The 24,411-nt window shown below is 33.8% G+C and overlaps 1 protein-coding gene across 5 annotated transcripts in view; it reads left to right on the top strand.

Annotated features, from left to right (window-relative positions):
* Window positions 1-23,416, top strand: part of PCDH10 (protocadherin 10) — a 54,608-nt gene extending 31,192 nt beyond the window's left edge. For 2 of the 5 annotated variants that reach the window (XM_081959741.1, XM_081959738.1), the window contains 2 exons: window positions 16,690-16,765; window positions 22,779-23,416. In XM_081959741.1, the coding sequence (XP_081815867.1) occupies window positions 16,690-16,724 (35 nt within the window). In that variant the 3' untranslated portion in view covers window positions 16,725-16,765; window positions 22,779-23,416. Of the gene's footprint in view, window positions 1-16,689; window positions 16,766-21,908; window positions 21,952-22,778 lie in introns of all 5 variants that reach the window. The other 3 variants (XM_081959742.1, XM_081959740.1, XM_081959739.1) reach the window with 2 other exon arrangements.
* Window positions 23,417-24,411: the final 995 nt, after the last annotated feature.

The following is a 24,411-nucleotide window of genomic DNA, read 5'->3' as shown; positions in this document are numbered from 1 at the left end:
TGGAATCTTAAGATTGCTAGTTTGTTTTGTTCATGTGTGTGCATATCCACAGTACACCATAGGGGGCAAACTAGCTTTGTACCAGCTGACTACCAGTATTTGTGGGAGGTTGGGTCATCTGGGCTTTCTTCCATCAATCTCCCCTCACATCTGGGCAAGTCTGGCACCGGTTCCCACTTCCACATGGAACACTGCTATTTTAAGCTAAGGGCACATTTCCTACAATTCTGCACTAGAGAAACATCAAGTGTCTCCAATTCACAATGAAAGCTATTATGTCAGTCTCTTTTTATGGAGAAATGTAACAAAAGCCAAAATGAAACATTATGATAACAAGGCAAGTTAATTGTTGTTGAGACCCTAGTGTCTGAGATGGAGAAGATAACAAGTGGCCTATTTATTATATAACATGACTCATCGGTGACTTAGACATTGCTGTGAAGAATATGCTAATCACATATTTAAACAATACAAACTTGGAAAGCATTGCATATCTTTATGCCAAATGCAATTAAGTACTCTATAATCTTGATAAATTGGAAGGATGGGCTGAAATGTGATAAGATAGCACTTCAAATCAAGACATAATTGCTTTGCTCTTGAATGCTAAATAAAAGACTAAAGCAAGTAAATATGGGATATTGTTGACAATGAGGATGAATAAACTTCATTAAAAAAGCATAGTATCTAATAATTTCTGCTACAATAAATGAAGCAAAATGGACTATAAACCTCAATTTAAAATATAGTAGTGGCTAGAATGCAGTTTTTTCTTTCATTTTGTATGTTTGTATTTTGAAGCAATCATGCATTGTTTACATTTCGTAAAGCATATATCTGTAGCATTTTAGAAATGCAGCAGAGCATTGCATATTGTAATGTTTCCTTCACATTAAAAAGGGGAAAAGAATCATCTTTACAATATGTAGGAAACCAGGATGTTCCTCCCTTGAGATACTAGCTTTTAATAAGCAAGAATAGTTTTAATTGTGCTGAATCTTTTGTTAAAGCTTTTTGTTATTTACATTTGCTGTATTGCTGTAATTGTAATCAAGTCGTCCTAAAATGTAGATTTGATATTAAAAAAAACCTGATTCATAATAATGTTAAAATATTTGATTTAAAAAACCCTGCATTTAGTGGATAAAGCTGTGGATATATCATCAATATCTTGGAATCACTTGTCTACTGATCTTGAATATTAGAGGATCCCATAAAACAATAATGCAACTATAAGGAAGTAATCATCTGAAATCTCTTTGGTATGTTCTCATTTAGAAGAAAATTAATACTCACGACTGAGGAAGAAATGGAATATCAGGCAAATTACTCGTATATAAAAATACACATCTACTTATGAATGAATGTTTACACAAAAACATATACACTGGCTATCATTGCATTTTTATGACTTAAATCCTTCTCCTCTTCTTTCCTCCCACCCCCATCTGCTCTATTGCTATTGATTTTTTTTATTTTCTTCTTATCTCCATGATAAATATGAATGTTTTTCAGACTAATGAATGATAGATTATATACAGAAAAAATATACATAATTTGAGTTATACTGTTGGCAATAAGTGTAATAATTGTGAAGGCTATCTTTCCCAAAGTATAAATGGATCCCCGTTCCACCATGTTGCTGGCAAAAGAATAGAATAGAATAGAATAGAATAGAATTCTTTATTGGCCAAGTGTGTTTGAACACATAAGGAATTTGTCTTTGGACATATGCTCTCAGTGTACATAAAAAGACAAGATACATTCGTCAAGAATCATAAGGTACAATACTTAATGATAGTTATAGGGTACAAATAAGCAATCAGGAAATAATCAATATCAATATAAATTGTAAGGATACAAGCAACAAAGTTAACAGTCCTGCAGTCATAAGTGGGAGGAGATGGATGATAGGAATGATGAGAAGACTAATAGTAATAGTAATTCAGCCTTAGTGAATAGTTTGACAGTGGTGAGAGAATGATATAAGGTAGGACTGGAAGTGGAAAACATGTGGAAGATTATGATGATATAGTATAATATAGAATTCAGTGGTGGGGCAGCAACTGGAATTATAGACTTACTTGGTTCTCAGTATGAGTTTGAAATGTTGACTTCAGAAGATTCTTGAAGAGTACATTCTGGGTGGAACACCTACCTTGCTCGGAAAAATTACCCTGCAGCGTCATACACTGATCATAATGAAAATTGAGATAGTCAACCTGAGTACTATAATTTCATTCCTACACCTTATAGATAATCATGGGTATGGTAATTAACAAGGCATTATATATTTCAGAGTGGTCTGATACTAAAGGACTTTAAGCAAGTAAAGTGGGTTTTTGTGTTAATTAATGTAAGTTAGACTTTTAGAAAGCTTTCTTGTAAATGAATAGTTATTGTTATGAAATTACAATTCTATTTTTAAAAGGTCAGTTCCTGAAAAGATAACAAGAAATGCTTAAAAAAACACCTGACACATTAATATCAAAAGTTGTGGGGGAGGGCGGAGGGAAAGGCTACGAAATGGTTTAGTACTTTGAAAGAAAAAATAGCTTCTAAACTTCTTCTAATATACAGTTGAGTGTGCATCTTGAATTGATAAAATATATTTTAAAATTCCTTTCTCTAAAATTCAAGTTACAATTGTCGTCCCAGAGGGCTCAGTTCTTTGCCAGTAAACATTTTAATGAACTGATAAGGAGAAATGACAAACAATTCACAACCTAGAATGTATGATATTAATCAATAAGTTTTGCTGACACATATAATCAATAAGATAGCTTTATAGAAGTACTCTCATAGGAAAAAAGTAACAAATAGCCTAGCTAAGCAGAAGAGTGACCCCAAACTATCCAAGGCCAGAAGCCTAGCTTGCTTTGAGAAACTCCTAGAGGTACTTTGGGACAAGTCGTGTAGTGGGAAATGAAACCACAGGCTTGCAAGTATTGCTAAAATATTACAAAAGTAAGCATATAGAACATAAAAACTGCTGAAGTGATAGTTGTATTATGAAAACCTGTGGTTAATCTATGAACACAAATATCTATATTTGTAAATGCTAGTTTTAGCCATTTAAGAGAAAAGAGGAAAACACATGTAAGGAAAAAGGGAAACAACTTGATGGGTTTGGTAGTTTGTAATTATAAACGTTTTGCTGTGAACAAAGCTGTTACACAGGATTTGAGAGAAACCTTCCCATGTCCTCCTTCTGCATGGAATAAAGTTGTGTCGCAAATCTCTACCTCGGTGTGTTCAATTGAACTTCAACACCCTGGGCAAGAACCTAGTTTTGGGAATGACTTTATTCAGAATGACTTGAATAAATAGCTGGAGGAAATGCTCACCAGTTTTGTGGACATTAAAAAAAAAAGAACTTGATATCCCAGAAGATAGAATAAAAATTCAAAAGGACATTGAAAGGGTACAAGTAAATTAGTAGAGATAGATTACTCATTCAGGTGATGATTGCTTCATCTTCAAATGCAAAATAATAGTTTGAAGCAGGTCCATAGGTCTTTTCATGTTGTATCTTTCTGAAAATTTCAAAAAAAAATATGTATCTTTTCAGGACTGCATATGTAGCTTGACTGCGAGATGGATAGCATATAAATTTAATTAAATAAATAAACTTATTTAAAGAGTTACATACTGATACTATGTTTGAATCCCTATGTATCCCAAAGCACTTTTTTTGAGTTCAACATACTTCATATCCTTTTCTCTTCCTTTCAGAGAAAAAAAATACACAAAGGATAAAAGATAAATAATTTTGACAAGCGTACATGTGAAAAGGACCTTGGAACTTTAGATATTCATCAACTGAATATTAGCCAGCAGCATTATAAGGTGGTTAAAAAGGGGAATATAATTTTATATTGTATCTTAGAAGTACAGTTGCTAGGTCTTCCATGATGTGTTGACACATTGAATAGTTCCTGGCACTATTGTTTAAGGAAAAGTCAGAGTATAGGAACAGATACAAGTAAAGGTAGCAAGCATAAACAGGAGACAGAAAAACAACTTGTTTGGAGAACAGATTGAGGTAATAAATATTTTTAGCCATGAAAAAAATATGACTGTGGAAGGACTGTGACAGTTATTTTCAGATATTTGAAGAGATGTTGCAGAAGAATAGCAAGACCTTGGTCAGAGTGCAAGAATATGGGGCAGTGACATCTGCATGATCTCATTGCTCTCATCAAAATGTCAAAAATAGTAATTTGACAAGTTCTGTCCCTTTTGCTATAAGCTGTCTCTCTTGAACAGGTATGCAATGTTTTGACTAAAATAGGAATGCTGCTTTCATCTGTCTAATCCTTCTCCTCCCTCCATGCTGATTGCATGGAACAATGATAATGAATGACAAGAAGGAATATTTGGAAATGATATATATTTGAACAGTTGACTTTATAATACAACAACAAGTAAAAACAGCAAAACATTGGAACTCATTATCAAGGCAGATGATGAGCTCCATTTTATTAGATGCCTTAAAGAATGGCTGGCCTCATGTCATAGAATTTTTAATTTTAATTTGGATTCATGCATTCAGCAGTCAAGTTGACTCAGCGTCCTAAATAGCACTTTCCATTGCATTGACTTTTGGTTATGTAATACAATATTAAATAAATCCATTTTGTTTTTTCTCAGTGACATATACACCTAGGCTTTTCTTGATTTTGGAATATGAAGAGCCTAATATTTAAAAATTAAATTTAGTTTAGAATATGTCCATGTAGATTCTCAGTCATCCAAGCCACGGTTGTCACAAAGGTGTTTTTTCAAAAGACAACTGGAGTTTGTTTTTTCTTGGAGATGTATCACTTCTCATCCATGAAGCTTCTTCAGTTAGTTTACCATAGTCCAAATAGTGATATCATACATGTTAAACAAATGTGGACATTTCAGTTATATGCAAATTTATTGATTACCTGTTCTCACTATATGTCTTTAGACATACTCTTAATCTAGAATACATGATTGCAGCTCAAGAATTTTTTAAGAAATTGGCGTGAAGAAAACCATTGCCTATGTATCTTATACTGATCTTCTGAAAATGAAAAGGTGGAGTTGCTTGGCACATAATTTCTGTTTGGTGCTAAAACTAATGAAGCAGCAAGTATGTATGTCTATGCTATTTGGTTCATAAACCTTTGAAGGGAATTTTCTTGATTGTTAATCTGGTATCCTAAATATGCTTTTGTAGAGAATGTGCATTTAGATGAGCCATCTATTCCCTTTTAATGGTCATGGTGACAGTTTCAGTGTCAGAGTGATTATGAATGGGTAGAAAACAGAGAATAGTTATTGCTACATCCATCAGTTCTTTTCTGCCTATAGTTGCCTTGGAGTCAGTATCACCAAATAATATTTGGATTTATTTAAGTAGTTATATAACATGCACAAATTCAATTCTGTGAAAAGCTGCTTGTGTGTCGACTGTTGCATATTTTATACTTTAGGTATGCTCATTTTTCTTGCAGCCTCAAAATAGGAATAAAACCATCATTAGAATAAAATAAAATTTAATTATTTGGTTGTCAGAAAAGATGAAAACAGAGCAATTATTACATTCCTTATTTTATTTACTGCCTAGATATACGATCTCACATCCCTCATTTAATTTTGCAAACTTTTAAATAAATCTACACACTTGGGTAAACATTTTCTTTTTTTCTTTAGAGGTATGAATTTAATATATTGAAAAATCTAGAATGAACAAGCATCGCCCCCTTTGTATTCAGAAACTGGATCAAATTTAGACTTGTCTCGTAGGAGGAGGCCTTCTGCTCCTTCATACTTGGAAGCTGGTTTCACAGAATTTAATAGATGCTTTATTTTTAACCATATTGGAAGCTATGCTGTTGCAATGGTTGATAATGAAGATGTTTTTGGTACACTGTTCCAATGTGATAATAGGCAATAATGGGATTCCTACGCAGGTAGTCCTCACTTGCTGACTGCCTCATTGGGTGACCATTCAGTTATGATATTGTAAAACAATTAGCTTTTTGACCAATCTTTGCATTTACAACCATCACAATATCTCACAGTAACATAATTGTCATTTATGATGGTGGCAGTGTCCTGCAGTCACAGCATCAGCATTTGTGTACTTTGCAACGGCTTGCTACAAACAGTTCAAATAGAAAAGGCAGCAATAAAATTCTAAGGTTTGGTCACACAATGCTTCACTTAATGACCAAATGGAAAGTGAGGAAAATGATTTTCTGCTTAGTAATTGCAGATTCTAGCAATGGAATTCCCAATCCTGATGCTAAGTGAGGACCACCTGTACTCCCACCTTTCTTGTTTGTTACATTTATGCCCCACTGCAATCAGCTCTTGGCAGTTAATGTTATATCGGGAGGGGGGGGGGAGTTTACAACATCCTTGATAGGAAGTACACTGAGAACTTACGCACTGGAGACAAATTTCTTGTGTGTCTAATCATACTTGGCCAATAAAGAATTCTATTCTATTCTATTCTATTCTATTCTATTCTATTCTATTCTATTCTATTCTATTCTATTCTACTACTTTATCCTATCCTATCCTACCCTACTCTATTCTACTCCTCTTCTCTATAAAATCAGCATAGCATCATACTAAAATAAGAATAAAACAACTAATAATATTAAAAGAGAGACAGATTAGTGTAATTAGATTGCCTTCCAAAACAAGTTGTGTTCAGCATATTTCAGAATGCAATTTGATTCCTGCACCATTTACTTCAACCAGAATTGGTCTAATATTCCAAGGTGCCCAAGTGCTAAGCTATTAATAGATTTATAAGTAAAAACCAGCACTTTAAATTGTACCTGGAAGCTAACTGGTGGCCAATGCAGAATGCTAGCAAAGAATAATATACATGTAATGATGTATGTCAATTAGTCTATGGACTATTGCATTCTGGAATAACTGTAGCTTACAAATAGTCTTTAAAGTGAACTCTGCATATAGCAGCAAATGCAGGTATCTGCATGGTAATAAGGTTGTGAGTTACCATGGTGAGATATTCTTATGCCAGATAAGCCCCAGTGGGTGCAGCAACTAAAGGAAAGACCCTTCTAATGATAACTTCCACCTGTTGAACTATCTGGAGCCATATATTAAATGGCTCTCAAAATCACATACCTGCTGTTTGAGGATAATGCCTGCCTATCCAAATATAACATTAGGATTGATGAAAAGCTTCAATAAATAACTATTTCTGTCTTGCAAGATTGAATCTGGGTCAGTCACCAGGATCAGAGGTTTATTTTTTGTCTTCGTTAGGTTAAACCTCAACTGTTTTTTTCATCTAGAGTCTAAGGACATCTCAACTCCTAGAAGAAACATCAATTGCTTTTACCCTACAGGTTAGGATAGTGTTATATAGTTGAGTATTATCTGCATAATGATGGGACTATATACAAATTGTCAGATGATCTTGTCCAGCAGCTTTGTATAGCTATTACAGATGTATAGAGAAAGAACTGATCCCTGTGAAACTGCAAAGGAAGGGCCATTGAACTGACCTCTCTTGCTCATTCCAGTGGCCTAAATCTTTTCAATGAGGAAGAAGAACTACAAGGGAATGCCTTCAGTGATAAACTGTGTAAGGTAACTGAATAAGATACCCTGGTCATATCAAAGCAATGGGAGATATAAAAAGACTCTTTATCCAGGTCCACATTGAGATCTTCAATGAAAACAACTGATGCTGGACCTAAAAGGGATCCAGATAAGCCATGTCATTTAAGGTGATGTGTGGTTGATCTACCATCACCATGTCAACAACCTTCCTGAAAAAGGAAAATTTGGAAAATGAGCAAGAGTATTTAAAAAAAATTGAGTTCTTATACAGTAGTACCTTTCTGCTCTACTGCTTTGAAACTCATTGAATTTGCACACAATGCATTTTGATGGAAAAATTTTGTCCCAGTACTTATCAATTGTTTGGTGCTCAATGCAGAAGATAGAACTTGTTAGTGTTGGCTGCCTCGTGACTCTCTATATTATTCCTTATGAGAAAATTTTGTTTGGTACTCATCATTTTTGGTACTTATTGCGCCTCATGGAACCTATTAGCGATGAGTACCAAGATACCACTGTATTTGGAACACAACACATTATGCACTGATGTCAGGGTTGTCCTGTAAAGGCTGTAGGAGGTCTCAACAAGAACTATTTCCTGGCTGTACATTAGAAGTGCACAATTTTAAGCCTGATGGCCATATCTTCCAGATATTTACCTGTACTTGTCAAACTGAATCTTATATTAAGACTACACATTTTACTGATTTTATTATATTTAAATAAAATAAGTGGAACTTTTTTTTTAATGCTGGCTTCTACTTATTCAATAAAGAATGTTGCCTATCATGCTGACCATGCTATGATCCTCAGATGGGGGGGGGGGGGAGTGCATTGTTAAGTATACCACATTTTAAATTTGAGACATTTTGCTAGAAACCCATATGTTCACTGCTAAATAATTATGGGTGGTGTGAATGTGTATGAATAAATGAGTTACAGGAAGTGGAAACAATGTATTTTATTTACATAAATAAAAAGTAAATGATTTAATTTGAAGCAACTTTATGGGAACGTGTTTAAATATAATGGGCCAAACCTAGTGCTAAGTATAATATTACTGACAGTTATTAAGAGGACATTAGCTATAATAAAGCATAGTTATGTTTGATAATTAAGAAAAGCATTTGATTGTTTTTGTATTCCAAATTGAAGTCAGCTGCAATATTTCAATGCTTCTTGGATGAGAGTACACACGAACAAATACAATTTAATTACATATTGCAAAAAATCTAAGTGTTTTTTTTTTCATTGTAAATAACTGGATTAAAGGAGTTTCAGAAATGCCAGTTGGATAGAGGGCAATGATCATGTTAGTATCATGTTTCTTTTACATATGGTATTATGTGAACATTTCAAATGTTTTTCAGCAACTCTAAATAACTGAACAAAGATTGCTTGTTAATATGATCATATTAATATGCCGGGGTTATAAAGTGTTGCAAAGAAAATTTGGAAGAGAAAGTAACATGTTTAACACCTTAACCTTTATAGAATAAATGATATTAACCAAACAAGTAACTAAACAACACTTGGATAACAAAATTAAAATGATAAAGAACACACAAAATGTACATATGAAAGCATTTTTATATGCACATTTATATTCAGTTAGCTTTATTGCATATTATTTCTTTCACACACACACCCCTTCTTTACATTTCAAATGCCCTCAAAAGCTAAGAATGTAATTCACAATAAAAATCCATACATGTAAGAACAAAAACATGAGAGCCTGTTTAGGGGGGGGGGGAATTAAAAGCAAGATTAAAATTCAGAAAAACAAAGCTATTTGCTAATGTTTTTAATTAAAATTATGAAGCATGTTTTAAAATGTGAGCTAGCAAAAGTATATGCTTCCCTTCAAATGCATCAGTAAAAAGATCATAACAGGGAACAAAATTAAATATGTAATCGTTGCATTTTTGAGAGAGCTGATGTGGGTTTTTTTTCTCGGAATTAAAGCTGCCAGTTTGAATATCATGATGTTCATGTGTTAAGCTTATGAGGCAATGCAAAAATTGCTTTTAAAAAAAATCACAGATCATTGCCTAGCACAAAACCAGTCAAATAATTATCCCATATACCAAATTGTGGCATTCCCAATTTTCTTTATTTCTGAAGTTTGGTGTAGGGATTCACTTTCTGTTTGCTTAGAACTGAAAAATCTAGAAAGCTGTTTTGTACTGACTTTTATTTCTGGTCCATTCCACATAGTTTTGTCTACAGTGACAGGCAGTGGTTGTCCAAAATATCAGGCAATATTCTTACCCAACTCTATTTAGAAATGTGAATCTGGGATCTTCATACAAAATGCATGTTCTTGATTACTAGAATGCCATCTTTTTTCTAAGTGAACTATTTATCTATAGAGGTTTATATCAATCTATCAGTGACTAAAAAATAAATATATTCTACGTTCTTGCATAGAAATGTGTATAGAAATATAAAGATAAATGTATTTCACTTTCTTGTATAAAAATGAAATCAGATAAAGGCATTGATGTTCTTATGCAATTTCAGTCTCAATCATTCCACCAGACAATTTTTCTTCTTTTCTACCTACAATCTACCCTAAAATGTCATTAGAAATGTTCTTGAGTTCTTTCCATTTCATCCCATTACAAAATGATTTTACCTGTTGATTTTTTTTTCTGCTGCAGTATGCCTTTCATGGATTTAAAAGTAGAATAGTATATTGTGGAGGACACAAATGATCTATTACGGCAAAATGTTATGGCAGATACTGAGATATTTGTTATACGTTTTGTGATTTTTTTGGGGGGGAGGACATGCAGCCCAATGTGAAAGAGGATAATGTTTTGGCTGGGAGAAAAACATGAAATAGTTTAGAACTGTTGCTACTAACCCAGATATTCTGTTCAGTTATTAATTCCACTGCACAGACAATGTGTATTCAAGTGAGATGAAAAGTAGCTGGGGACAGAAACATAGAATTCTGGGTACAGTATTATTTTTTTAAAAAATAGAATAGAATAGAATAGAATAAAATGCAGATGCACACTAGCTCTGCCCAATATATTCTTTCTATACTGCTTTTATAGTGAATCGGTTTTTGAAGAGGGAGCTTTGTATATTATCCATAATGTCCAATCTGCAGAGTGGAGGGGATAGCCTTAATCTTCACAACAGGCTCTAAAAAGGTGGATAGATTGGGGTCAAAGCCATTCTAGTGCATTTTTGAATTTGAAATTCTCCAGCCCATATAGGGCGTTTTAATTACTCTGTAGTTTTGATGACTAATGCATGCATCATGCACATCTAGGAAATTAAACCAGGTTCTTCCCTGGTTTCTACATTATTCAATTTATTGTTCAATTTCCAATCAGTTTTTTAAAATGTGTCAAGATTTTCAACCCAATCTTTTTCCTATTCTTTTCTTTTCTTTTCTTTTCTTTTGGACACACACACACACACACACACACACACACACACGTAAGAGAGAGAGATGGTTTAAAAATTTTTACAAGGGAAAAAGGGTTATAAGGTTATAAAACATTTTGACAGCTACATCGTGCAGGGGGGAGAGCCCCCCCCAGGTCTTGCAACCTTTACAAACAATGATAGAAAAATATTAACATTTACCTAAGTATTAGCAGTTTTAAATTTAACACAAAATCATCAGTATGTTTAAATCATTTGTTTTGTATCACTTCCATGAAAGTACATTGTAGCAACAATTGCAATAGTGTTCCAAGTCATTTTTGTGATCTGAGTCTTCTAGCTGTTGCATCTTCTCTCCCATCCATCGGCTTGTAAAATTTTTAAAACCAATAAAAATTTGAACAATAAAAAAAGAGAGAGAGAGAGATTTTATATATAATATCATTTATAAAGGGATGAAAAGATGGGTACATTCTTAAGTTTTGGAATTAATTGAAAATATATCTTAGATTGGCAAACTGCAGGCAACTTGTTTTCCTCTTTTCCTTCTTTTAATAATGCTGTGGAAATAATGCTAGTTACGTTGCAAAATTTGAAGAAATATGCCACTCTTCTAAGGCAACATTGTTATACAATCTTAAGTAAGAGCCAATGCTCATCCCTGCCAAATAGAATTCTCCCACCTTATTCATCTCCTAAGAAAGATTTTACTTAGCCCTGCATGCAATCTACAGTATTTGTTCTCAAACACAAGTAGTGCCAACAAAAGAAGGTATGCAATTTTAATCCACACAGAATAATTTGGACGGGATGCATATGAAGGGAGAACAAGTGAAAGAGAGTCCGAAAGAGAGCTATTCAAACTGTTATATCCCACACCAAAGAACTAATTATAAATAAATACCTGGCAGCTAGTCTGTGCATAGAACTATGCTACTCCATATAAGAGCAGATTCTTGAACTTTGTCAGAAAATTGTAATTTTGATCTTATATGGGCTTTATACTTATTATCTTTTTCGTCATAGCATGCCTTAACAGCTAAAATTGAAATCTTTTTTTTTCTTTCATCTCTTTCTAAGATATACAAGAGCACCTTTCTTAGCTCCCAAGATATTGGAGTTAGTTGCTTTCAAAACACACTTAGATTCTTCTCTCCCCTCCCCTCCCCAACCCATCCCACCCCCAAAAAAGAACAGAAAGAAACTATAATGGGTACAGCAGTTAACAAATCAGGGTAAAGAACACTATTACATTTTTTTACTTGGATGGAAATTTAACAGTTTCATCTTAGTAACATGCATATGGTATGAATAATCACATGTTTTAGTTAACCCTCCCTCTTATTTTTCTTCTGCAAGAAAAGTCTCACTGGGACAGCCAATTAATGAACCACAGAATAGCAATAATATTTAGTAGTCCGCAAACATCACTCAAGATAGGCGCTAGTCTCTTGTTGGGAGTTAAGACAAGAATTTTAATGTTGAAAGAGAGTAACAGTTTGTAATGAAGATTTTGGAGCAAATTGTCTTGACAGAAATAAAAAATTTAATTTGCTCTAGAGAGATATTTGATGACAAAGAGAAACTGAGGATTTTTTTTTAAAAAAAGTTTTTTTTTAAAAGCATGGCCTGAAGTTATAGTTCTACTTTTCAAGAAAAGTCACTTTTTATAATAACTCAAAACTATACTTAAGTATTCAGTACCAAGGGGTTGATCACATGGAATTGTTTCCATTATTTCTTGGTTTTGTTTGCATTTTCATCTAGGTTGGTGGTGATACAAATGATTTTTTTTTTGTAATTACACTATATTTTTTGTAACGTTTTCCTGCATCAAAATAATAAGACATGCTACTTGTTCTGCTTTGTTTAAGTGGTATAATAACAATGTTGCCCAATCATACACGGGCAAACAATCGATACAAACTCAAAGCAAACCGTTCCAAACTCAATTGCAGAAAATACGATTTCAGCAACAGAGTGGTCAGTGCCTGGAATTCTCTATCGGACTCCATTGTTCCATCCTCAAACCCCCACAGTTTCAACCTTAAACTGTCTACCGTGGACTTCACCCCATTCCTAAGAGGTCCATAAAGGGGGAGTGCATAATCACATCAGCGTGCCTACCATCCCTGACCTACTGTCCCCATTTATTTGTATTCATTTCTTTCGTTCATGTCCATATTTATATTTATACCTGCTATCTTGTACATGTTTGACAAACTAATAAATACAAATAAATAATACAAATATAATATGGAAAAGGAGAATGTTTTTGCTGAGAGAGAAACATGTAAGTTTAGATCTGGTCTAAACTTATGCAGCCAGGTTTATTTTTCCTTCTAAAGAAATCAGCTCATCCCATTAATTTTCCCTTCATATTCTTAGATGAGTCTAAAAGGTTCCCTGCCTTCACATTGATAAAACTACCATCTTCAACACATAGTTGTAAAGACAGCTGAAAGATAATACAAATCTTACGGCATTTGACTCTGGAGTTTCTTGCTATTGATTTCAAAATCCCTGTGCTTTCCTTTCAGAGAAACAGTGTCAATAACAATTGATGCTGATGCTGATATTCTGACTGTAAACAAATATAAAAACTACCTTTTTTCTTTATGCGCATTTTTAAAACATTTTATTTTTTTATTTACTGTATTCATAAATTGCTTTAATTCAAAATGTAGTATTTAACAATACAATAATGTCACAATATAGTGGAGGTCTATAATGATAATATAGTACCAATAGGAATGTTTGGCTCAAATTTAATCTTGAAACTTTCTGGAGACAAAAAGCAGTCCTTAAGTAGCTCTCTAAGGGCTAGGAGAATAGGTTCTTTCTTGGCTTGGAATTGGAGATAAGCTGTTCCAAAGGAGAACACTGGGAATGTTTTCCTCCATGAGAATTTACATGAGATAAATATCTCTAACAAGCTATTAACAATATAGGACTTTATAGGTAATAGCATCTTGAACTGTGCTCATAAAAGGAATAAGCAGTGAAGCTTGAGAGCAGTGATATTATATCATAGTATCACACTAAGTACATGTGGCCATATTGTGTACCATCTGAAGTTTCTGGTTGGACTTCAAGGGAAGCCCCATCTACAGCACATTATGGTTATTCATAGATAAGGTAATAAGGTCATGAGGGACTGTCATCAGCACATTTTCTTCTAAGAAATATGACAGTTTTCATACAACCTTTCTGTCCATGATCCCAAGCAGAAGCTATGTGCTCTGAGATACACATATTCTGAACTGTGAGTTCAGGGACCCATACTTTCATACTATGAATGTGTACTTTCAAATAGAACAGAGCCCCATTAGGAACCAAAGTTGGCATCACCCCAAATCAGTTTTTCTAATGGGCTGTGAATATAACCTGAAGGAACATGAGATAAACCCATAGCCATGTAATAGAAATCTGGCCATTGTAATTACCAATTTATCATGTGTAATTGGTATCAGCAGCAAATTGCTATCTCAATCCATACTGATGGATGGCCTTTCCCTATCTTTTTGTCTATATATGAAATATGACAGAAAATAAAACAATCCTGGGGGATCTCCATATTGAAGTGCTTGTTGGCTCAATTTCTCCACTCCCAACCAATATCTGGACCCACTCAATACAATAAAACATGTCCCAAGGTATGCGGATAATGTAGAAGATACCAACAAAGGTCCTTATGAGATCCAAGCAGGATAAGTGTGATTACCATCCTTATTTCACACAAACTCATCAGTAAGAATAACCAATGCAGCTTCTGCTTAGTGCCTCAACCTGAATCCTGACTACTACAGTTCCAAATGATCCATTTCTTCTGGAGATGCTTGTAATGGTCACACCATCACCTCTTCAAGATGCTTATCAGCTCTACCTAGGATCTCTACTTTTTCAAAATTTGCAAAACTGTTATCAGTGATAAGCTGACCAAACAGTATAAACTGATGGATAAAATAAGGCTTTTTTTGTCATGGATATGTTTTCTACATATGTAAATGTTTGGCTCATTTGCCCCTTGGAACATAGGCTGTGAAATAAGCATGTTAAAGTTCTGAACATGGCTTATTGCCCTGGTTTTCAACCAGTGGTGGGTTGCAGGCAGTACGCCCTGGTACGGGCGTACAGGAGCCTGCCCGGAGCACCGGATACCGTTCTGGTACGGTGCTCCGGAGGGCCCACCCGCCCGCTTGAGCTCCTTATGTGTCCTTTAAGCCTTTGGTGCTTCTGCGCATGTGCATGATGCATACAGCGCCTGCGTGATGCTCCGCCGAGCAGCTGAAGCATTGCAGAGGCTTGTGGAGGCGTCCCAGGCAGGTACGATGCATGCGTACCATTTGGAATGGGATCCGGAACCCACCACTGCTTTCAACTGACAGGAAGACAGAATTCTATTATTCAGATATGATTGGGGACTATTGTATATTACACTATATTTCAACATTCAATTTAAAATTGCATTATATATATATATATATATGCTGGTTTTGTTGTATTCGGGTCTTTTCCCGAATACAACAAAACCAGCATACCTACACCCGTGAAAATCTACGAAAACAAATATATATATTTGTTTTCGTAGATTTTCACGGGTGTAGGTATGCTGGTTTTGTTGTATTCGGGTCTTTTCCCGTGTAAGGTTGAGATTGTCTTTGCAACGTTTCGGCAGGATCACACCTGCCATCTTCAAGCTGTGGGCTTAAAATGGGAACGGAGCTGCTGACAAAATCCAGCTAGAAAACCAAGGAGTCTACGAAATACCATGCAAAACCTGCCCAGCAATATACGTAGGACAAACAAACAGGAGAATAAATGCACGCATCACAGAACACAAAAATGCAGTAAGAAAAAAAGAAAAACTTCTTCCCTTTTCCAGCACCTTAAAGCTACAGGACACGAAATCAACTTTGAAGGAGCCAGGTTAATCTCCAAAACAGAACACCTCCACAAGAGAATAATCATGGAAGCCATCGAAATAGAGAAACACCCCCACAGCATGAACAAACGTGATGATACCTCCCGCCTACCAAACATCTGGAAACCAGCCCTAGCCAACAAACGAACACCACCCACCACCCAAGCCGTTAAAATACAAAACAACAATGCACACACAACCTGCACCAATCAGCACCAATCTACCAATCATGATACAACCAACACAACCAATCATTCCACTTACTGAAACAAAGCCACCACCCCATCCCCTCCCACCAAGACTTACAGAAAGACGGCAGCTCCGTTCCCATTTTAAGCCCACAGCTTGAAGATGGCAGGTGTGATCCTGCCGAAACGTTGCAAAGACAATCTCAACCTTACATGGGAAAAGACCCGAATACAACAAAACCATATATATATATATAAATAATAGAATTTTGAGACAGATTGGTATAAAGTTTATTATGTCATTTAAAATTGTTTGTGCTAATCTTCACATTTTTCTTTGTTTTTAAGCCTATATTTTCTGCATTTTTTGCTGTCTGTGTGATAATTGTGTTTCTTATTACTAAATATTATTACCAAATCACATATATCTAAATATGTCAACTTTGTTTAGATTTTCTAATTATAATTTTCAAAATTCATGTACATACTTAAGAGATTATAAAGCTCTTTGTAAGAGACAACTTGAAACTTTAGAATTCTTGGTTCTACTATGTTTTCTTGCACTGATTGTAATGCTTTCCACCTCTCTAGGCCTTGCCATTTGTGGATCACAAAGTGGATTATAAAAGAATAGTGATTAAAGAACTGCAGATCCTCTGTGAGATAGGTAAGCATTATTATTCTCCTTTTACAGATGGGGGAATTATGGACAGAGAGGTGTGAGGTGCAATCCTATATATTCCTACCAGAAGTGAGCCCCATTGAGTTCAATGGGATTTGCTCCCAGATAAGTGAATATGATTGCGGTTTAGACTTTTTTGTTATTTTATTTCCTTTTTCCTTTTCCCCCTTGCAAAAGGCAAAGCCAGATGTAGCTCAGATATGTTCATATTATCTCCTTTAACTATAGAACAATTCTTCTTTCCACATAACCTCTCTGACTATTTCCCCAACTGTAAAGCAAGGATAATAATACAGGTTGAGACAAATTTTCTATATTGGCGCCTTTTAGTGCTTGCAGAAAACTGCAAGATTAATTATGCTCCCACTATAGATGCCAATCATATTCATTTAGGAGCTTGGAATAAAGGAAAAGATCCTTTCATATTATATAAAAACAAATTAAATGAGTTTCAGAGAATCAGCTTTTGAAAAAATATATATATAGAAACACTGAAAAAGAAATTCAAGTAGTCCTAGGACCACAATTGTTGCTAAGCAAGACAGTTGTTAAGTGAGTTTTGTTCCATGTGACAACCTTTCTTGCCACAGTTGTTTAGTGAATCCCTGCAGTTGTTAAGTTAGTAACACATTTATTATGTGAATCCAGTTTCCCCATTGACTTTGCTTGTTGGAAGATCACAAAAGATAATCATATGACAAGGTCACTGCAACCGTCATAAATATGAGTCCGTTGCCAAGCATCTGAATTTTGACCACCTGACTTTGGGGATGCAGGATAGTAATAAGTGTGAAAAAAGCCACAAGCCACTTTTTTTAGTGTCCTTGTAATTTTGAATTGTTATTACATAAATTGTTGTTAGTCGAGAAGGACCTGTAAAATAGTAGTCTTTAAATACAGGTTTTATATATATATATATATCTGCGGTAGTTGTTCCAGGGAGTCTTGTTAATGGCGAAGCAAATTAAATAGTATGTAGGTAAAGATACAGATAATGTGTGTGTGTGTGTGTGTGTGTGTGTGTACACACAGATGTACATACAGATAATGTATGTATGTACACACATACTGTTTAATGAGGATTCCAGAAGAATATTATCCCCATACGAAGTCACAGATTGATTATGACACTTTTGTGCCTGAAGCTGGAAATCAAAGACTAAATGCTTCAGTCTACAATTCACTTCTCCAGCATCCCCAAGAAACTGTAGAGGTATTGGTTCTTGTTTGTGATCCTTGTGTGATTAGAAGTATTTTTATTCAGATAAATAAGGTAATATAGATCCAGTTAAAACCAAGTCCTTAAATGTAAACACATTTCTTCCCATTAAGTTGACTTAAGTCTAGGCAATTCAGCTCAGATAGAAAGATCTGATAAATCTTTTATATGCCATAATTATGAGTAGGATTCTGTTTTTCAGACGGTGAAAGCAGCTTTATTATTCAGTGTTGATACTACAGTCCACATTAAGTACCACATAAATAAAAAGCAGAAAAGTTTACTAACAAAAGTAATCAATTCTAAGATAATTTAACATCAACAATAGTCATTTTGGATTTTACATTTATTTTGGCTTTAGGACATAATATTGTTATCAAATTATCCCCTCCCCTAAAAGCTATAGATCACTTATAATAATATTTCTTTATAAATCTTTACAATTTATATTTAACTATATCCAGAGTAATTCTTTGCCAGTATTCACTTTTCCTCTTCCCTTTTCCAAACTTCAGATGTCTAATTTGGTGGGATAATGATAGGACTAGCAAGAACAATGGAAGGCTAATTCCATTCCATCAGGGAGGTAGAGCTCCTATGTGTCTTCTAGCTGAAGGAGTTGTATAGCTATATTTTAGCTGTAGGGCTAAATATAGATATAAGTGTACTTACTACTTTTCAGGTTAATTTCAGGTTAAGCTTAGAAAGGGAAAAGGAAAGGAAAAAGAGAAAGAGAAAGGAAGGGAATGGAATGGGGGCAAAGTCTATTGTGACCAAGTCTCAAATTGCAGATTTTAGTTATTTTTGTTTGAGGAGATTGACTTAGAGCATGTTCTCAAGTTTGCAGATTGGGAAAACAGACTTACACAAATAGAATATTTATCAATTTCGGTGGAATTTCTGTGGGGACCTTCATAACATTTCTGTTTTTTGTGACTTAATTAATCTAAATCTATGCATTCTGGAATGCTGACCTAAAATACATAACAGAAAAATAAAGTGACCTGGAATGTTATTTAATACACATAAAAGTACAAATGGCTGAAATACTACATAATAGTATTTGTAGTAAATGATACTACTTTCACTAATAAGGAATATGTAAATATAATAAATTGTATAAGTAATATGAACTCTTGTTTTGAGCACTTTGTGTGCATTATAAGTGAGCTGACACATTAAATAAAGTAGCTCAACTTGTGACCATGAGAAATATTGATTTCAATGGTGCACCAACTGCATGACAGCAACAACTCTCATACTACAGTATGTAGTTAAGTATAGAATTGCATAACAACTGTCCTAATTATCTGGATAGAGTTCAGCTATATATTGATATTATTTGCATAGAATCAAGATCCTCTTTGGCAAGAAATTGATATCATTAAAAAGATACACAGTTAGATACATTGGATAAGATACTATTTTTATATCCTTGCCCATAGGGAGAAAAAGTTATATAATAATGGAATAATGCTTGTTACAAAGTTAAAGCTAATTAATTAGTGGCTATTTGAGTAATTCATAATTGCTTCCTTTATTGAATGCATTAATGTCTTTCCTAGTATTAATAATGCTGCTATTGTTTGCATTGCAGCTTTAATTCTAAAATAGGAACTAGGAACAACAACTAAGGATGATATCCCTGTTTTAGTGCTATTCCCGCAAGGATAAGCATGTACAAACATTAGACATTTGTTCTGAGTTCAAACTTATTATCCTAAGGTGTGTAAACAGATCTTTGGATAATTCTGCAATAACCGTAATGAGAGTTTAATAGTTTCTAAGTGATAATAATAAAATAGCGGTATTTTATATTGTTGTTGCATTGATAATGAATATAAATCACTGAATTTTCACCTACCTTGAAGCTTTAATGGAATTGGCACAGTCTATACTTCTTGCATTTCTTTTTCTTTTAACTACACTATTCATGAAGAACATATAAAAGTGTGCATATAAACATGCCAACAAAGGATATATCTGATAAAGGGGTCACTGGTAGGAGTGTGCATAACTAGTGTTGGAACTGTTGAAGTGCTGTGATCTTCCAAAGTGATCTGAACATGCAAGTGCATACAAAAATGACATTGTCATTGGGAGAAAATGTATTTTCTCAGACAACAGAAGAAGGTCCTTTACAGGCTACGCTGGATTTTTAATGGATTAGGTCTTTGATACTAAAAGCAGTACATTCAGATGGGTTCTTTGTAAATCCTCTAAACAGCTTTGCATAACACTAATAATTTTTTTTTTTTTACTTTTTGTAAACTGTTCATACTGGCAATGCCAATACAACAAAAAATAACAATATACAAATTATAGTGCTGCATATTAAAGGTCAACTAAGGTCAAAAACATATTAGAACATTTTGTTCTTTAAGGCTTTGCAGAACACACAGACGGTGATGCTTAATGTACCCCTGAGGGGAAAATGGCTACTTATGAAAAGGCCTGCCGTCTAGTCAATGACTAACAGATCATTGTAATAAATACAACTAGAAAGCAAGCCTCCTTCCTTTTTTATCTTTAAGTAAATTGCATTAAAGACAAAAATTTATCTCAATCACTTTGTAGTCTTTGTTCCAATGGATGAGAAAAAATACTCTATTTTTAAGGGAACCATCCCCTCTCGGCCTACAGTTTTCTTGATGAATCGACTTGCTTTATTTGCTTTACTATGAACCTCAATTTAAGAAATTAATGGGAGGAAGGAATGTCTGTTAAAAGAGAATGTTCACTAAATTTATATTGGGTTTTATGTAATTTAACATATATAAAATGGTGAATGGGATTTTAATGCATAGTATATACACATTCTGTCAGTTGGATCTGAAGTCTATTAAACTGAACATTTACATCAAACATCAGAATGTTCAGAAGATTTTTCCCTTTGAATAACTAGTTCTAAAAGGATCACAAGTTATCTTTTGATTCCAGCAATGTTATTAGATAAAAGAGCTTTTAACTCCATCACCACAGGTTTTCAGGATGAGCATCATGATTCTTGAAATTACAGATTTGTTTCTTTTATTATAGATGTTAATTGATGTATACTGATACTGTCCTTCCCAAAGCATTACAGACTTTACCATTGTGTCTAATAATGCTTATTATTCTCTTTAGAACTATTTATTTAAAATCACAAATCATTATATCGTAAGTCTCAGCTACATTGCCTTACTTATTTAATTGGAATTTAAGTGAAGCTAAACATAGGAAGAATTGCAGCCTTAAATAAATTCTACTGAAATAACTGTGGTTTTTTTTTCCTTATAAGGAATGTATAACTGAGTTGCCACTGCCAATGCAATAGTATTTTTGCAATGCATCCTCACTTTAACCATTTGGAAATAATTTTCAGATGGAGTTTGGAGAGACTTCAGTGGAGCTATATCATACCATTGATATCTCTCCATATCTTCTCTTTCAATAGGCTATTCATAATTTAATCAGTATTCGAATAATTGTAATATTTGCATAGATCATTTTATTTTTATAATTTTTTTACAGTAGTAGATAAGTTCTAGATATTTTGAAGAAAGTTGGCTGACCACCTTTCATTTATTTACTTTACATGAAAACAAATGTTTTGGAAGGGGGAATAAGATTTTTAACAGGAATTAATTATACTAGAAAGTAACAAAAATGAGATGTGTTTTGAGATACGTTGGGAAACTGATAGTGCTTGGGATATAAATTGTCTTTTTTATTGATGCATACAGTAAAACTTTTTTATTGAGCTATATCTTTAAATGTTAAATGTTAAATCTTTAACATTCACAGGGATAGTTCTTAAAACTGTGCAATACAGTTTATTCTCTTTAAAGAGAATTACATTAAGACAAGCCAGTCATTTCAGATCTAATATTCTTCTGACTGTTATTTTTCATGTAATTTTAATCTTAGAGTATGATTCGTCTTGCAGTGATTTCTAGGATTTGGTTATAAAGTTAGTATACCTTAAATTTAATTTTTTTGTTATGCATAATACTGAATTTAAATAGAAAATATATTATTATTGCTTTTTCTTCTTCTCCTATGTCTAGATTAAACTTTAAACAGCCAGAATGAAGCCACTTTGGCTTTACCAAAAAGAAGTAATTATATGTTTCTGATAGCAGCTGACATACCAGCAGATGGGCTGGGCTCTGCATCTCTCCAAATTCACATAGCATATTGTTATCTGCAAAGAGCCTCCAATTGAGCATAGTATTTTTACATTTAGGCACTCCAGCTCTGAACCTATTCAAGGTCTTCCAAGTAGTATAAGGGAGGTCAGATCCTTCAGGCGCATCTAATTAGCCACACCTATTTCATAGCTATGATTCTATGCTAAATAGCAGAAACAATCATAACAAATATTATTTCAGAGTTAGTAATTATCCTTATTTTGTAAGATCCAACAATCACAATTGAACATTTCCACTTACTAGTCCTTATTAGTCCTATCAGCATCCCACCAAATTAGACAATTGAAGTTTGGAAAAGGGAAAGGGAAGAGTGAGTACTGCCAAAGTATGCTTCTGGATATAATACTATAATCCAGTTAAATATAAATCTAAAAGATTTGTAAATAAATATCGTAATAAGCAATTTATACTTTTTTGGGGAAGGGCATAATTTGGTAATTACATTATTTCTGAAATAAAGAAGTCTGAAGTTACTATTGTCAATATTAAATTATCTCATCATTTATTGGTTTTATTAATAAATACTTCTGTATGTTAACATGTCAATCTTTACTTACATATGATTTCCCCCCTTTTTTCCCCACAGCACGGAAAAGGATATGCTAGTCAATTCTACGGGATTTACCTGAAGCAGCATGATTTGCACAAAAGTCGACCAACAAAAGCATCAACTTTTCAACTTCATTATCTTGGCCATCCAGTTCTGTGTTAACTGAAGAAATTTTGTGCTGTTGGAGACATTATGGCCAATAGTAGGACCTACTTGCTCTCAGCAGGCCTGAGAAATGAGTTGAAATGTATGGAACTATAGAAACTTAAAGAGGCAACTGATTTTGCCTCTCTGATCAGTGTGTGCCTGTTTACAGCACTATATAGCTCCTTCTTTCTCTTCTCTCTCCAAAATGTCACTGAGCCCTCTAGATGTTTATATTCGCCACAAGAAGCCAATCGTACAGATTTTAAACAAAGGAAACGTGCATTATAAATGCAATATCACTGTTTTAAACTTGACTGTTTTATATTATTTTTGTGTGATCAAGTGTTCCCCAGACTATTCCAACTTTACAAAAGAAATTGTGAATCATGTTCTTTTCACCTGTGGGTCTTGAAAATGTTGTTAATCTGCAAGCCCACAAAATATCAGAGACATTCTGTAGTTTATACACCGTGTTGCAAAGTGTTTACTGTACTATTTCAAAGCTTCTAAATAAATATAAAAATATATATTATATTACATATAATTTTCTGGGAAACGTGGTACCATTTAGTTGATTTTTAAATGAGTCCATACAGTCTGCACCATACCCTAAGATGAGAAGGTAATTCAGGGTCCTTAAATTAACCTTGCCTAGAAAAATAGAAAAAAAATAAATCTTTAATAATAATCCCCCAAATTTTGTACTTTGGTCAATCCTGTTTGTCCTTGTTTAAAAAGCTGTAAGCAACACCATGTTTTCTGAAAATTGTACTGAATTTCCAATGCCAAAGATACAGCTGTCAATAATTATGAAAATAAGCACTGACTGTACTATCAACCTCCATTGTTTTGATTCTATTTCTATGGCTTTTAATTTAGAATCAAAAACTTTTTATAATGGCTCTATAAACTCACATGTATATGTTGTTAAAAAAAAGTACATTGGGTGTCTGTACATTTTGAAATGTAATATATGATATAAACGAAGATAACTAATTTAAGGAAATCCTCTTCCCATTCTCCAAGAAGCATAGCTTACCTACATAATTATTTGTCTAGTTTTGTGCCAATATATCTTTTCATGAAGGCGTGAAATGATTTTTAAAGAACAGCCAAGGACAGAGTCATAATCAGACATTAATTTGAATTGGTCCTTTTAATACTAATGCAATTTGAAGTTAATTTTAGTTGATGCTAATTTCACTGTTAACCAGTTTAATCCCATCAATGTTATTTTTATAAGAGTTTCATGGTTTGACATATGTCAGAAAGGGTATTTTAATTAGAAAAAGAATAAATTGTCAAACATTCAGAACTTTGGAAAGTAAAGCTTACCTTTATTTTATATTTTTTAAGTTGAAAACTGTAAAACCCTGCCTATCTTCCTTCCTTTCTTCCTTGACTAGTGCACAAAGGAAATTTTAAAATAGTATCTGTGATATGGACAATTGTTTTATTGTAGAACTTGAGGTCATAGGGTTATGTGCAGCCTTTGAAAGCTTTGGTGTAGCCCTCAGAATTT

Source organism: Natrix helvetica (genome assembly GCF_964273705.1).
Source record: "Natrix helvetica genome assembly, chromosome: 7".
NCBI classification, from domain to species: domain Eukaryota; kingdom Metazoa; phylum Chordata; class Lepidosauria; order Squamata; family Natricidae; genus Natrix; species Natrix helvetica.
This window is presented reverse-complemented; position numbering and strand designations above follow the sequence as displayed.